Below are 14,386 nucleotides of genomic sequence, written 5' to 3' on the forward strand. Positions count from 1 at the left end.
ATGGGGATGTAAAGGATCTTATCCGTTTCTCCCATATTGTCGTCGAGTGAAACGGACAATGATATAGCGGCAAGGAGAGCTTGATGGGCAATGTCGTCTCGTTGAAAGTACATGCGATGAGCAGGGCGGTTAGGATCCATCCGGTGAAAATCAATCCCAATTTCGTGGGTGACAACATTGAGATAGAGCGGCCTTTTCGGATGTACGCTCTCGACAACTTGAGATAGCCGGAAGAAGCTCAGCGCTACCTGTATTTCTTGTATTCCACGTAATAATGAACTGAGAAACTCTCTTGAATCGGCGACGGTCTGCACGATCGCTTCTTCACGGCTCCCTGGCTGATCGAGCTCCTCAACGATATCTGCAAAGGAGATCCCGTTTTCGGTTGGCTCGCCAGCAGCATTCTTTGGAACAGGTAGAGACGCCTTCACGCTCGTAGCCAGCTTCATCAAGTCGTCATACGGAACATGTAATCTTCCAGCTTTAATGGCAATGGAGACATCCCTCAGGCCTTCCAAATCCTTATGGAGAAGGCCATGGATGTTCAAGCCAATATTGTCCACAATTTCGACGGGTTCGCAGCCATCCGCGGCAAGTAAAATATTCCGGACATTAAAAATCCATTCCGCTGGCCGCTGGTCCCCACGCGGATCCTTCTTGTGTCGGAATAGCTTCCCCCTTGCCATCATTTTCTTCCTTGTGTCAACAGCCATCGTGAGTCTTCCAATATGGATCTCCCCGGCATCCACAACCTTGAGAATCGTATCTAAAGCCACAACATCCATTATCACCAACCATTGTATCCATCGATGCAAGCGCTTAATCCATTCTTTTACCACAGTCAACCGCTTCCACGCCTTGCTCCGCGTCTTATGACCGGGTCCGGATTGGGATTGAAAACCTGCGCCCAACACATCATCCTTCTCCGAACCGGTATCGGAATCCTCGCTCTGCGGGGCCTGGGTCGCATCACGGCTGCCACTGTTAAGCACTTGGGGATCGATAGTCAAGGCCAGCTCTTTCAGCCGCAAGCTGATCCATGTCGGTTGCGCAAACGATGGTCGATGGAGAGATAAACCTAGTAGGCGGACGCTAACTTCAACCCCTTCCTTTGGCGAGTAGGCAATACGTCGGAGAGAGAAGTAGCCTACGCGTTGTATGGAAACCCCAGTGGCGATGCGGATGATGGCGAAGAGGATAAAGGAAACAAGGTAGAGGAGGAGGAGAGCTACCAAGATCGCGGTGGGGCTCCAGATCGTCATGATGGATCACAAGTGGTACAGCACCTTGTGATAGACTTGAGCCTGTTGGACAGAAGTTATTCGGCATGACATCGAGGAGGAGGGCAATGTAGTATATCTAGATCAGAAGCCTCGAGCCTAGGGAGAAGGAAGCAAAGAAAAGAGAAAGGGCGTCAGTACAAATGTTAACGTAGTTCAGCTCCCTTATTTTAGCCCATGTTCCAAGAAACCAAAGTCAGACCCGGGAAAGACTTGGGCGTTGCAAGGGGGTATAGTGCACGAGCTGATGGGGCGGGCGACGCCGATAACAAAGGAAAAGTGGTTGGTTTACCACAAGCTCTACGACAGTTGGCAAGGTGTTCAGAGAGGAGCAGGCTCATTGTCGGCGTCCTTGCGATACAGGAATCGAAAAAAAAGCGACAAGAGAATCTCAAGAAGGGAGACCCAAGGAGAGCAGCACAGCACGGGCGAACTGTACGGAGTACACAGCACAGTAATAGGGTTCAAAGGTTGGAGTTGCGATAGCTGGCCGCAGTGGGTGGTGGTGGTTTAAGGTTATTCGGACCCAGAAGTCTTCCAGAACCGACAGCGGTAGATGCGTGGTTTGGTACGATGTAATAGCGGCCTTGCAACCCGCTCCTGTTGGCTGAAGCTCCTAAGGAGGCGCGATGGGTCCTTTGCCGGGGTACATACATAAGTTACGCAGTAGTAGTAATAATAATAATAATAATAATAATAATAATAGACTGCCTGGCTCCTGAACTCCTTAGTACGACGTTGATTTGCAGCCAAAGACATCCGCACGATGGATACGGAGTAGTAATAATATTAAATCATATTAAATAATAATAATGGAGCAGACATTTCCACTCTCGCCGCTCAGAACCATGGTCGGTTTGCTGCCACTTTTTATTATTAGTTAACTATTGTACGGGCGGGTGCTGGCCGGTTTTGCTGTAAGGAGTAACCGATATCTATCTGCTTCCTGACTATCGAACGAGTTTCTCTCATCCAACTACGCAGTACGCAGCCATGCTAATTACTACGTACTAGGTATGTATGTTCTATCCCACACACCAAGAGAAGCCCCATCAAACGGATGGACGGAGACTAGTTCTGCTTCATTTAGCGGAGCCCAGATGCTGACCGGCGCACCCTGGAACTTACGGACACCCTTGCAACCACAACAGATACGGTTGCATCTTCCACACCAAAGAAGTCTTGGAAAGTATATATATGCCTTGATCGTGCCTCGTTTTTGCAATCAGCTTTTACTCTCTATGAATGCATTGCAGCCAAACAATTATCCGCGGAGTCTATTTCCAAAGGCCAGAGTTGCCCAATTACATACATGACCGGGAACTCCTAAGACACTTTGCACATAGGCTAGTTTGAGCTAGTAGTGTACATGTACAACCTCAGACAAGATATTAAACAAATATAAATATAAATAATACAAGTAAAAAACAAGAAAAAGATAGCGAGAAGAAAAATGCAACACGAGAACAAAATGAACCCGTCATAGAATCAAACATAGGAATCCATCTCACGACGCCTCCAACCTCTTCAGAGCGGCGATTTTGTCATCAATAACCGCAATCTCAGCGTCAACAGCCAGCAGCTTCTCGTTCAGCATCCCTACATACTCATCATCCGGCAATGGCTTCAGGAGCATCCATTTCGACTCCAACATACGCTGGAACAAGGGTTTTCGAGGGGCTGTTTGATCCCTTGATAACTGCCATCCATGAATGACATCATACGACTTCTGTCCAAGGAAGCCTGCTATTCCGAAAATCACTGCTCCGGGAATAAAACGTCGGTCTACACAATATACCACATTATCAGAGATATGAGGGCCGTCATACAAGGACCACTTGATGTAGCCCTTTTGCTTTCTTTTCTTTTCTTTCCTTCTTTCTTTCACATTGAATCAGGGCCTCGAACTTACGGATAGAAAACGCAATTGCTCCCCCCGATAATCCGCTAGAAACTGAGCTTGCAAATGCCCGCTGTCCCACCGTGGGTTTGTCATCAAATTGAACTCTGAGGATATTACTCCTCAGCCCTATCACAATATCAACACCTTGAGCTAAGAATCATAACAACGTAAAAGATAAACAGTAAAATTTCTTACACCATGTCGAGGTTCCAAACGCAAACCAATGGAGGCCGGCTGCGATCGAATGGATCGCCGGATTCGGTGAACGAAGAACGCCCGTTATCCCGCCAAATATGAGACCGGAGGCACCTGTATTTTCAAAGATTAGACCCCTAATCGAAGAACGAAAAGATACCGACATATAGTTAAAGCTCGACACGAAAGGAATTAAAAATAATAGGTACTATGAAATGCAAACAATCCCCGCCGCCGCCCCCAGTTTTCAATTGGCCAAAAATGGATCACCTACCACTCAAAGCCCCAACTTTCAAAGCGGGCAGCACCGTCCACAAATTCTGCGCATGATAACCATGATCATGGCCGTTTTGCCCACCCATCCTCAACGTCAGACTCCTGAGGCCAGGTCAGCCGAATCAGCCGTATGTGGCGTTTGGTTAGCGAAGCATGAGGTCGAATAGTGATGCTGGCCGTTTGTTTTTCACTTGTCCATGTGATGAACGTCATGGAGGAAGTTTGAGTATTATCATCACGTGACTCTGAAGGTTATCAACGATAGTGGATGAATTTGGTTTTTTTTTTTTTTTTTTTTTTTTTTTTTCCCTCCAGGGCATACGAAGGCAGGCGCTTGTTACCGCAGAATGTAATTAGAGTGCCGTTTACGTATTTATATCTAATTTCTAATGGTTATTGAATTCTATTTTAAAGCTGCACTGTACTTGTCTCATAGAAGCAGAGTACAGAAGTGCACGTTCTATTATTATTCAAGCAATAAAATTGCCAGACCCAAACGATATCAGAATCATGGCAATTCTGAACCTAGCCAGATAAAACCGTCCTTCCACAGCCAATAAAGTGTCAGGCCATTTTGCTTGAGTGCATTGACCAAGTCGCCCATGTATTACGCTGGAAGAAGGTATATAAACATATATTTTCATGGAAGATAAACAGTCTGCGGGTTTTGTGCACTTGCGTATTCCAGGCATCTTTGTCCAGGATAAATCCCAAAATACCAGCGAACATCGCATTGGACACCGTTCGAGTTGTTTTGCTTCCGGATAAGATACCATATGAAGGATTCATTCTCGCGGAGATTCCATTCGTATAAGCTAACCAACGAGCCTCAGTCGAGGTAGGCTAATTTGCCAGTACCCCTCTTAAATACCACCATCTCCATCCATTTTCTTTTTCTCTTTCCTAGCGACCAATAGCGTAATTTCTCACTTATGTACGTTTCATTGTACGGGGACGAATGTAAGCGCTGGTCAGCCAGGGTTGACTTGTAAGCGACATGATTTTTCGTTTCGTATTTTATTCACATTCCCTCGTGTATGTGCGTCAGAGACGAACGCCTTACTCCATCCAAATCTAGGCGCGAAAGCTGTCCCACCACAGGCGAAAAGGGAATGTGGACTTTGACTCTCAAATTGAGAAAGGGCTTTGTTTTTTAAGAGGAGCGTTCAATTAATCTGGTAATGGGAAAGGTTATTAGCCAAGGCATAAAACACATTGAAAAGTGTACAAAGAAAAGTCGAAACACTGAAACCCTTGGTATGTATATTGGCCTCTTGAGGATTTCCTATCGAACAAGAAAATGGCATTGCCGTTGAGGGTTAGTAAAGAGGCTTTGATTAACGCCAGTCTCAAGGCTCAGTTTCTTTCTGCTGTAATGAGAGGCAAATATTCAATTAAGCACCAAATAAGTCGCTACCCCCAATCAGCCATAATAAAGCCAACAGTGTTGGGTTGACTGCGAGTTGGAAAAACTTGCTGCGTCCAATGTAGTTGTGGGAAGTTGTGGCTCATGTTGCTAAATTTCGCCTCGTTGCTGCTTGACGCACTGAGGCTGACTTTTCCTTAGCGTCATCACTAAAATTTATCCTTTCAAAAGATCCAATCCAATTTTCCCCTCTGTCTTCACACTTCGAGGCCGCATTTTGACCAGACAACATCACCCTACCCATTCCCAATCACTGCCTCAGTGATTCTCCACCGGATTCCCTTCCTTGTCGCTGAAAGATTTTCCGATCTTCCAGCTCTTTACGCCCTCCAGAGATACGCGCACACGCCTTTGCGCGTTTCGTGAACACAAGTCGCCATCATGGGTTGGTAGCCCCCCAGACAATAGTCCACCGCTATCGTCATCCTAGTATCTATGGTTGGTAGTGTGATAGATTATATAGCAATGGCTAACTCTTTCTATTGCAGCTCCCGCAAAACCCAAAGCGCAGAAGATGTCCGTTGGGACCTTCTTGGCCGACGAGAGTAGGTGGCCAGTACATCCTAATAATTATTGCTTACGGAATACTAACCCGAGAGTAGCCTTTGGCTCCTGGGCCGATGAGATGGATGATATCCCTCTGCCTGGTAAGTCACGATGTTTCGTTCAATTGTTTAAGTTGACTTATAGATACTGATTTCATTTCCCCCGTTTAGCCGGTATGAAAAAAAATCTAGCCCGCAACCCTAATTTTCGGATTAAGGCCTTTTGGATAAAGGTCACTTTAATGAACTAGTATAGCTAAATGCAAGCAGTCCCTGAACCCCGTTCTAGTTATGGCGGCGAACGACGTATGATGGGCGGATATGGCAACGACATGGGAGGTTTCGGTATGTTAGATAGCTGGCTCAAACTGATACTTTGTGCGAACCTGTCAACTAAGACTTTTTCATGTCAAAGAACGTGACCACCGTGGCTACGCCATCAGAGAGGAACTTCCTATGCCCACCCAGCCTCCTTATACAGCCCATATTGGCAATCTATCCTTTGAGGCGACGCAAGGCGACATCTCGGACCTGTTTGCAGAGTGCCAAGTGACGAATGTGCGGGTTGTGGAGGATAAGATAACTAGAGCTCCAAAGGGCTTCGGCTATGTGGAATTCGCTACTGTTGAGGGCTTGAAGAAGGCCCTTTCGTTTCAAGGAACTCCCCTCCAGGGCAGAAATATCAGAGTTAGCGTCGCGGAACCTCGTACGTCCAGGGCCCCTTGACTTGTGATAACAACTAGACCTTACTAACACTTGTATTCAGCCAAAGAGAGACAGGACACGAGAGACTACAGCGACTGGTCCCGCAAGGGTCCCCTCCCGGATGTACCTTCACAGCGTCGAGTGTCTGACCGCCCAGGTTTCGGACCGAGAGGCCAGGACTCTATGAGCGATGCTGGAGGAGACCGCCCTGGACGACGGGTATATGAGCCTGCTGATGGTAAAATTCGAGACTATGGAAATTGGGAACGCAAGGGGCCCCTCTCTCCATCTCTTGCCCCTGCTTCTCTAGCCAGAGAAGGTGGCCGTCCGAGAAGCAAGGATGGCCCACAGTTCCGCAGAGCATCCCCTGCTTGGGGAGAGGCTCGTTCGCAAGATGGTTCGAGGCCACCCCGTCGTGAGTTCCATGAGAGACCTCCTCCAGAGAGGGCACCAACCGCTCCTGAGCTGGACAACCAATGGAGAGCAAGAATGCGACCAGATCCTCCCGCCCCTAAACCGGCCGCCGCCGTTCCTGAAGCTGCTCCAGCGGCAGCACCCCCCGCACCTGCACAGCGACCCAAACTCAATCTGCAAAAGAGAACTGTCGAAGCTGAGCCCGCATCCCCAACTGCCCCGACTGGTGATTCAAAGTCGAGCCCCTTCGGTGGCGCAAGACCCATTGATACTTCCGCCAGGGAGCGAGAGGTTGAGGAAAGACGTCAATTAGCCTTGCGACAAAAGAGAGAAGCAGAGGAAAAGGCAAAGGCCGAAAAGGCTGAAAAACTGAAAGCCGCCAAGGAACAAGAGCAACAGGCAAAGGAACAGGCTGCCAAGACTGAAAGTGCCGATGCTACCGTCGCAAATGGTGCCAAGGAAGACGATTCTGGCGCTTCTCAGGCTGGAAAGAATATCGAAATTCTTCGTAGGGCTGAAGAGACGCCAGTAGCTGAGGGATCAACGGAGGCAGGAGCTGCAGATGAGAAGTCTGAACCCCCCAAGGAGCAGGCTAATGAGCAGCCAAATGAACCAAACGAACCAAAGGAACCAAACGAACCAAAGGAACCTACCCGCCAGCAGCCACCTAGCAAAGCCAATGGGAACTGGCGAAACGGTGCCCCGCGGTCTCGCGGCCCTTCCCACGTCCATGCACCACCCAGAGGACCTCAGGGTCAGGCTAAAGGCCAGCAACCGAAGGCTCCCGCGGCGGAGCCCGCGGCTTCTCCTTCCGCTGCAGAGCCCGAGGAGGAGGGTTGGAGCACCGTGAGCAGCAAGCCACGCAACAGCCGACGCGGAAACCACCGCGGATAAAAAAATCTTCGTTTTCCCCCTCCTTAATGGTATTAGATACGAAAGGCGTTTGAAACACACAAAATTCACGAACCCCCAATACACCTTATACATGATGCAACGTAGTCTTCCACCCTATTAAAGCTTCCAGCCAAACAAAACACCCTGTCTGCGTCCAGCTCAGCCCAGTTCATCCCAATCTCGCGCGCTATGTACCATTGTTCTACGGGTTCGGGTCTTCCTTTGTTCGCCTTTTCCTTTTTCTGATCCACTTCTTATCTTGTCCGTGCTTCAAAAACGAATCTGTATGAACCGAGTTCTGTCTCTGTGCGTCTGTCTACCTCGTTTGTCTCTGGCGCTCCTTTCTTTCTGGCGAAACAAAAAAGAAATCATCTATCAGCTTGGCCGGGTTTTTTTCCTCATTGATTTCTTTTCCTGTCTATTTTGGCTAGCTCAAGCTTGATGACGTTTCCGCCTCGTCTACCCACTTCCTTTTCCAACCCTCGCCTCTCCCCCGTTTCTTCCAGATATGGAGCTTTCTTTCTTTCTTTCTCTGCTTTCTTTTTTTTTTTTCCTCCTTCCTCATTGCTGAAGAAATCTATTCGCCGTTTTGTTTTTGTAATTGTGTATCTCATTTCGTATTCAATTCCCTTACTTTTTCTTTCCTTAACTACCATCTCTGTCCTCTAGTAGGCTTGGTAAAGAGTTATTTCCCGTTAGTTCTATTCTGTTCAAGTTTCCCAAAGTTGGGCGCTGCTGCTTAAATGACGTGAGAGTAATATCCTTTTTCCCTTCCCTCCCTCGCATTCTTCCCTCTCTTACTTTTTTACCTTACCCGCTGTGATTTAAAACAAAACCTGACTTCTCTAACTACTGCGCCTCTACACCATGCCTTGCGTATCTGGGTATGTAGGTGAGTATGCGATACGGCGAAATCATTTTCTTTTCGAGCTAAAAAATTATGTTCCGGGGGCATAGATGGAGTGGAAATCCACTTTATTTCCACTTTTCCAGTTTCTTTTCGTGTGTGATCCTCTACCATCACATACTTCCCAGGCTCAACAACACTCCAATATGCTGTCTCGAGGCATTATATCTATAGTCTCCGGAGGCTCAATACAAGGAAGCCAGCAGGGATGGAATTATCGCATGAAAGGAGTACGGGGAAAACGGGAACGGTAATTGATTGGGCCCATGGCGGTGGAGTTTTACTGAATTTCTTCTCTCCCTATAGCTCTTGCCTTTGTGTCATTTTCTTTGGCAAATAAAATTGCATTGTCTGTTTCCATCATTTCCTCTCTTGCCCTTCTCTTATAAAGTTAGTGAAGACGGTTGATTCTGGACACGTTCAATGAATTGAATTATTTCCGACATATTAGTTTACCAAGGTGGCCTTTTGCTCCAACAGCCAAGTCACTTTTTGACCTATTTCTTTATTTTGCCCAATGCAGAAGCAAATAAGACATGTGCTAGGCAATAAAGTGCAGCTGCAAGACATCGATTAAGACCCCGGCACGCTAGGTCAGAACTGCTGCACCATTCTCTCCCTCCGCCAGTAAATCATTTTTACAACGCACCAATAGAAACTGAGGAGTGGTTGATATGATTCTGCTATGCAAGGAGGGAATAACCTTGGAAGTATGGCCGACCTCACGTGGCAAGTAAAAAGCATCCATCCCAAGGTTCCAAGGTTATTACTACATAGCCCTGCAAAAAAGCTTATTGCTCCCAAACGGGCCGTCGTCTGCGGCATGGAACTCCTTCGCTCACATGTCTCTCGCCCATCGACCATCGGTATTAAAGTCGATATCAAGCACGGAAATCGTCACATATATATACTTCAATGCCCCGTGTATTTGACTCTGGAAATGAAGGTTCCAACTGGCTAGGGTGGAAAAATCAGCCAAATGCTCAATGCTCCCTCCCTTTCCCACCCGATATACGCTGTAGACTTTCAGGAACATGCCGTGCCGCAAACAGCGTCTATTGCAGGCAGAGAGAGAACGGGAAACAAACAGCTCTTCCAATCGGGAAGTTACTATACAATCAATCCAGCTGATAGAATCGCTTGCATCCAACCTGCTGCTGAACTGGCCGATTTCATCGACATGGTGGAGAGCCCGAATTGTATCAAGGTTTCCTCGAAAGGCATTTCTCTACCAGGAATACGGAGAAAACAGCTAGATCGGACCCAACTGCACACTCTCATTACAAGGTCCGTCCCTGTATCAAGTGTTGCCCATATTCTCCCTACTCCGTTACGCTCTACATGTACCTCTCAGCCGAAGTTTAGGCATCAAATCCAAGGTTGTATGTATATATAGGTATTCAGTGGAACTTCATTCTATTTCTGAGATTTATTTCGTCGGCGAAGTACTGAATGTTGCCAAAAGCCAACGCCAATATTACGCCCATCCAACCGATGAGATGAATACATATTCTATCTGCAAGTATATACAGTACGGTCGACGGTTCTAGAGTGATCAATTCCACGTTGTCCTGCGCCCTTACACCTATTTCCCAGCAGAGTTCACAGATGGTGGAGCAAGTTTTCACGCTCCATCAGGTTGCCAATCGGGTGGCGCCATCTCAAAGCCGTTCGGGTCAAATCCGGGGGCGACTAAAGCAGTGTTAGACAGAAAACACTTGCCAGCAAGTTACGAGTGAAAAACAAATTCCCTTACCAGTTGTCCCAACGAGCGTCCAGGCTCCCAAGCTCTGCGCTCTCTGCCACTCCCATTTGCCCACAACCACCTGCGGCTTCTCGCAGCTGAAAATGTTTGGCCCGAGGATCTGCTCTCTCACCGGCTGGCCATCGTTGTGTGACAAGTACATCTTCATTGACGCGCCTGCGTAATAATGCCAGAGTTCCGCAGCGTCAATACGATGCCAGTACGAAGGACCGACAGAGCCTTCGAGAAGGTAGTAGATGGCAGTGCTGACCGAACGGTTGTTGACGGAGTCTGGATCCCGGAAGGTTTCGACATAGTAACCCTTTTCAATGTTAGGGACGAGGCCGAGTTTGGCGATGACCTCTTGCGCACTGTAACGTGTGATAGGACCTTTGGGTTTACAGTCGTCGCAGTCCTGTGGCGGCTTGGGAAGGGCGGCCATGACGGGAGACGTCAGGAGCGCCAGGAAAGCAAGCAAGCTCAGCAGCACAGGGATGCGGAGTACTGTCGTGCTCGTCATGATGGATGAAGAGGTGTTTCTGCCTTTATCGTGGATTGGTCAAGGATAGAAGATGTGAGGTGTCACAGGATCTGCGATAAGCTGTGGCTTTTATATTTCCCGGATTTTCGAGGGGTGACACAGGTGAGATCTTATGCCCCTTTTATTGCCCATCCTGCAGCTACCCAGATTGCCTAGACTGTTGCGGGGAATTTAGATCGGTAAGACCTTCATCTGGCTGCCCTCGCGTGACAAAATTTAGCAGCCCGTTGCCGACCAGTTCATGTCAGCTAGCACGACAGTGAAATGGCCTTGATTTATTGGCCCAGTAAGCTCCATCAAGCGAAGGCTGTTGCGTTCCTCGAGCTACTGGCTGCGCCTAGGGCCATTGGGACGGCAATTTAGCTCCATTACTGGTTAATTTATTCTGTTGATTGGGCAAAGCCCGAAGGAGGACGGTGTCCATCCATGCATGCATGGAGCAGATTGACGGTGATAATTTAGCATCCCTGTAAGGTGGAGAACTGCCCACGCAAAATCCACCCAGCCTTCTCCCGCACCTTCCGGAAGTCTTTTCTCCTCCATTGTCAACTCCGCACTGCTTTCAGCTCGGTTTCCTTCCCTCGGACCCCTCCAGTTTGCGACGGACTCGGCTTGGTCTCTCACACCACCTTATCTCAGCGGCTCCGGCGCTTTTGAGGCGTAAACAAATCCCTCATACTAACCATATTAGGAAGGCAAGCTTGTCGTCTATGGGCGGTAAGAAAATTACTAAGCCGTGGATAGAGTTTTGAGGCGAAACCTAATTCTGATCTAGAATCTTGGCGTATTCCCTCCGCTTTCTCTCCAATCTAATGCAATCCCCTAGCTTGATACGGGTCATATATATAGACTGTTAACTACGATATATACGACATATAGAGATTGCGGTATGCGGCTTATCTCGCTGCAATTGATAAAAGATTGCTTTCCGATATATTTAGGGATCTACAAATTGTTGGTTTAGAGATGGTTCTGTCCATACCATTATTAGTGACAATAAGTGATCATTTGTCAAAGTTAATCATACATCATACTTCCATACCCCGGTATTTTCGTTAGAGCCCGCCTAATATTTTAGTGGCATACTAACCATCTTTATGTGACATTCTTATTTTTGAATGTGTGTTCGGATTCAATAATAATAATATGAATATCTTGTATAGCCACCCCCTGTCTCTACGCTGGATACCTGTCAAGCAGACATCTCTGCTATAAGCTCCTGTAACTGGTCCTCTGCTGTAAAGTCCCAGGCATTTCTAACCACCTCTTGAAGTACATCATAAGAAAGATTCTCCTCATTCTCATGGTTCTCCTGGTATCCACTGCTTCATAAGATTCCATACAGATTCAATTGGGTTCAGATCAGGGGAATAGGCTGGCATGCTTTTTAGAAGTAGCTACTTCAGCTTCTCAGGTGTACGCTCTATTGAACTCTTCAATAATACGGAGGATCCTTTCAAAAGTTTTGATTACTGCGGAGCGCTAAGAACTTAAGCTATAATGCTCTTACCAATTCAAGGAATCTTCATTCCAGAGCAGCCTAGGACTAGGCTAGCTTTAGTTAAACTATAGCTAGTTTATTCAGGCACAACAGGATTTAACCCCATTGAAACTCCAGTTAAAGAGAGGAAATGGAAATACTTTATGCTAGTAACAGAGTGACAACTTAAATTCTTATTAGTGCTAATCATAACCTCGACCCTCTGTAGATGTAGATTATGATTGGATATCCTCACCCAAGACGTGAAGAAGAAGGATATCTCAATGTCGATCACAGTGTTAATTGCTTTGTAGAAGGTGAAGTAGAAGCTTCTGAAGCAGTAGCAGGTGGAGTAGCAGCAGCAAGTAATTCCATCTTGACAGGAATCGAATGAGAGGCAGTAACTAATATTATTATTGTGTGTAATATTATCCTCTCGTCTGGGAGCGATTAGCGTATTTTTCTGCCACCCCAATTTATGACTGCTTATTGGCTGGAGGCCCCTAATTCAGCTTGCCTATTGGCCATATCGAGCCGGTAAGGCACGACGCTAATTGTGGCCTCGCTCCCAAGACGAGGGGATTGCTCTTCTGAGACATCAGGGTTGCATGTTCAAATCCTGCCTCCACCACAAGGCAATTTTATCATGATCTATTGATTATACAGTACATCCACAATCTGGGGCCAATTCTTGGCTACAGAGGGTTAGGAGGAAATGATTTTCACGATATATATGACCAATAGGCAGAATGGTATTAAGTCCTAGTGTACTAGGGTACTAGGTTACGGAGTACGGAGTATGGAGGATGTCTTTGTATCCACTCAGGTTTAATCAGGATTTGGTGGTTTTCCCTGAACAGCTTATTAGAGATGTCAAAGAATCAGAATCATACTAGACTCCAAATTGGGAGTACCTCGGTGAGGATAGCCAGATGAGTCGTAGGAAATAAATTCTGCCCTCAGACTAAGATGCTAAGGAGGGTCTCCTGCATAGTCTCTGAAATAGGAGAATAAAAGGAAGAAGAATAATAATGTGTAATATTAAATAATAATAATGAGAAAGGAAGCTGGCTGCCTCTTGGGGATATTTGAAGACGCGCCCCCTGGAATGATGGTTAGCATGCCACTAAAATATTAGGGGGGCCTTAATGAAAATAAAGGGGTTTACCAGTTGTCGATAGTGATAGTAGCGGAATAACTAGCAGTAAACATATAAAAATACATCCTATCAAAAGATAAATGACGTACCTTCAAAAACTAGAGGATTGATCGAATTGCTTTTGCTATTTCCCGCTCAAAAATCGGAAGATATTGGTTGGACGGTGTCACACCGGGCACTCAGGTCAGGTCCCAGCCACGGCCCGGATTGACTAGGAGGCGCCTCCGTAGTAGTCCCGCTAAGGAGTGAACCTTCAAGGCTTCCCACCGCCTTCGTATCTCGCGTATCTCGGCTGGGACCTGTTCATATACCCGTAACTAGGTTATTGGCGATTCTCGAATGTCGGGGTTTTCCCGCGCAAATACGGAGTACACGCCCGACGAGTGGACAGCCGAGGGCATTTGGTATCCAGCGAGGGGTTTGTTAAAACTCCGCCCGAATGAGTAGATTTCAACCTGGCATGCCAGGTTGGAAAGTATGTGACGTCTGGTCGACGGCTAAGTAGCAGCACCATATACTTCAAGGAATTTTTTCCCTTTTTCCTTTTTCCTTTTTCTTTTTTCTTTTTTTTTCTGTCTTTTTTCTTTTTTTTCTTTCTTTTTTTTTCTTTCTTCTTTTTTTGCTAAAATAATGACAAGCTGCTCTCAAGCGAACCCAGCGGAATAATAATGGGAATGTTGTGTAATGATCTAACGTAGTCTATCATAAAGCTTGCTTGATTGAAGATTGCTAGGGGAACGAGGATTACTAAGCATGGGCCAAATGGTCCGACAATTTGTATGGAGATACTTTTGAAACAAACAAATATAGGTATGGTATCTCTACTCCGTACTCCGTACTCCGTACATACAAATTTGATGGGCAGATATGTCCGCTATTCCGCAGGCTAAAAAGAAGAAGAAAAAGAAGCTTGGCGG

The 14,386-nt window shown here is 46.8% G+C and overlaps 4 protein-coding genes across 4 annotated transcripts; 2 read left to right on the plus strand and 2 right to left on the minus strand.

Moving 5' to 3' along the window:
• Window positions 1-2,787: 2,787 nt before the first annotated feature.
• BDCG_01262 (uncharacterized protein) lies at window positions 2,788-3,754 on the minus strand (the record flags this gene model as incomplete). Its single annotated transcript, XM_045416767.1, has 4 exons — window positions 3,653-3,754; window positions 3,379-3,492; window positions 3,193-3,309; window positions 2,788-3,065 (listed from the first exon to the last, which is right to left on the minus strand). Exons 1-4 carry the CDS (start codon window positions 3,738-3,740, stop codon window positions 2,788-2,790), a joined length of 597 nt encoding a protein of 198 aa, XP_045272419.1. The 5' UTR covers window positions 3,741-3,754.
• A 1,422-nt stretch (window positions 3,755-5,176) lies between these two features.
• On the plus strand, window positions 5,177-9,144 carry BDCG_01263 (translation initiation factor 4B). The gene is made up of 7 exons (XM_045416768.1): window positions 5,177-5,465; window positions 5,569-5,625; window positions 5,683-5,727; window positions 5,797-5,799; window positions 5,896-5,970; window positions 6,041-6,331; window positions 6,392-9,144. The coding sequence occupies exons 1-7, from the start codon at window positions 5,462-5,464 to the stop codon at window positions 7,636-7,638; spliced, it is 1,722 nt and encodes a 573-aa protein (XP_045272420.1). The 5' UTR covers window positions 5,177-5,461; the 3' UTR covers window positions 7,639-9,144.
• Window positions 9,145-9,524: 380 nt separating this feature from the next.
• Window positions 9,525-9,941, plus strand: BDCG_16305 (uncharacterized protein; the record flags this gene model as incomplete). The annotated part of the gene is made up of 1 exon (XM_045425554.1): window positions 9,525-9,941. The coding sequence occupies one exon, from the start codon at window positions 9,525-9,527 to the stop codon at window positions 9,939-9,941; it is 417 nt and encodes a 138-aa protein (XP_045279503.1).
• Window positions 9,942-10,169: 228 nt separating this feature from the next.
• Window positions 10,170-10,809, minus strand: BDCG_01264 (uncharacterized protein; the record flags this gene model as incomplete). Its single annotated transcript, XM_045416769.1, has 2 exons — window positions 10,170-10,237; window positions 10,302-10,809. The coding sequence occupies 2 exons, from the start codon at window positions 10,807-10,809 to the stop codon at window positions 10,170-10,172; spliced, it is 576 nt and encodes a 191-aa protein (XP_045272421.1).
• Window positions 10,810-14,386: the final 3,577 nt, after the last annotated feature.

Source organism: Blastomyces dermatitidis (genome assembly GCF_000003525.1).
Source record: "Blastomyces dermatitidis ER-3 genomic scaffold supercont1.1, whole genome shotgun sequence".
NCBI classification, from domain to species: Eukaryota; Fungi; Ascomycota; class Eurotiomycetes; order Onygenales; family Ajellomycetaceae; genus Blastomyces; species Blastomyces dermatitidis.

Excerpts from the sequence above, each read along its gene's own strand:
- BDCG_01263 (XM_045416768.1), top strand. Across the intron at positions 5,626-5,682 it reads GACCTTCTTGGCCGACGAGA|CCTTTGGCTCCTGGGCCGAT; the intron begins GTAGGTGGCCAG and ends ACCCGAGAGTAG. Across the intron at positions 5,971-6,040 it reads CAACGACATGGGAGGTTTCG|AACGTGACCACCGTGGCTAC; the intron begins GTATGTTAGATA and ends TTCATGTCAAAG.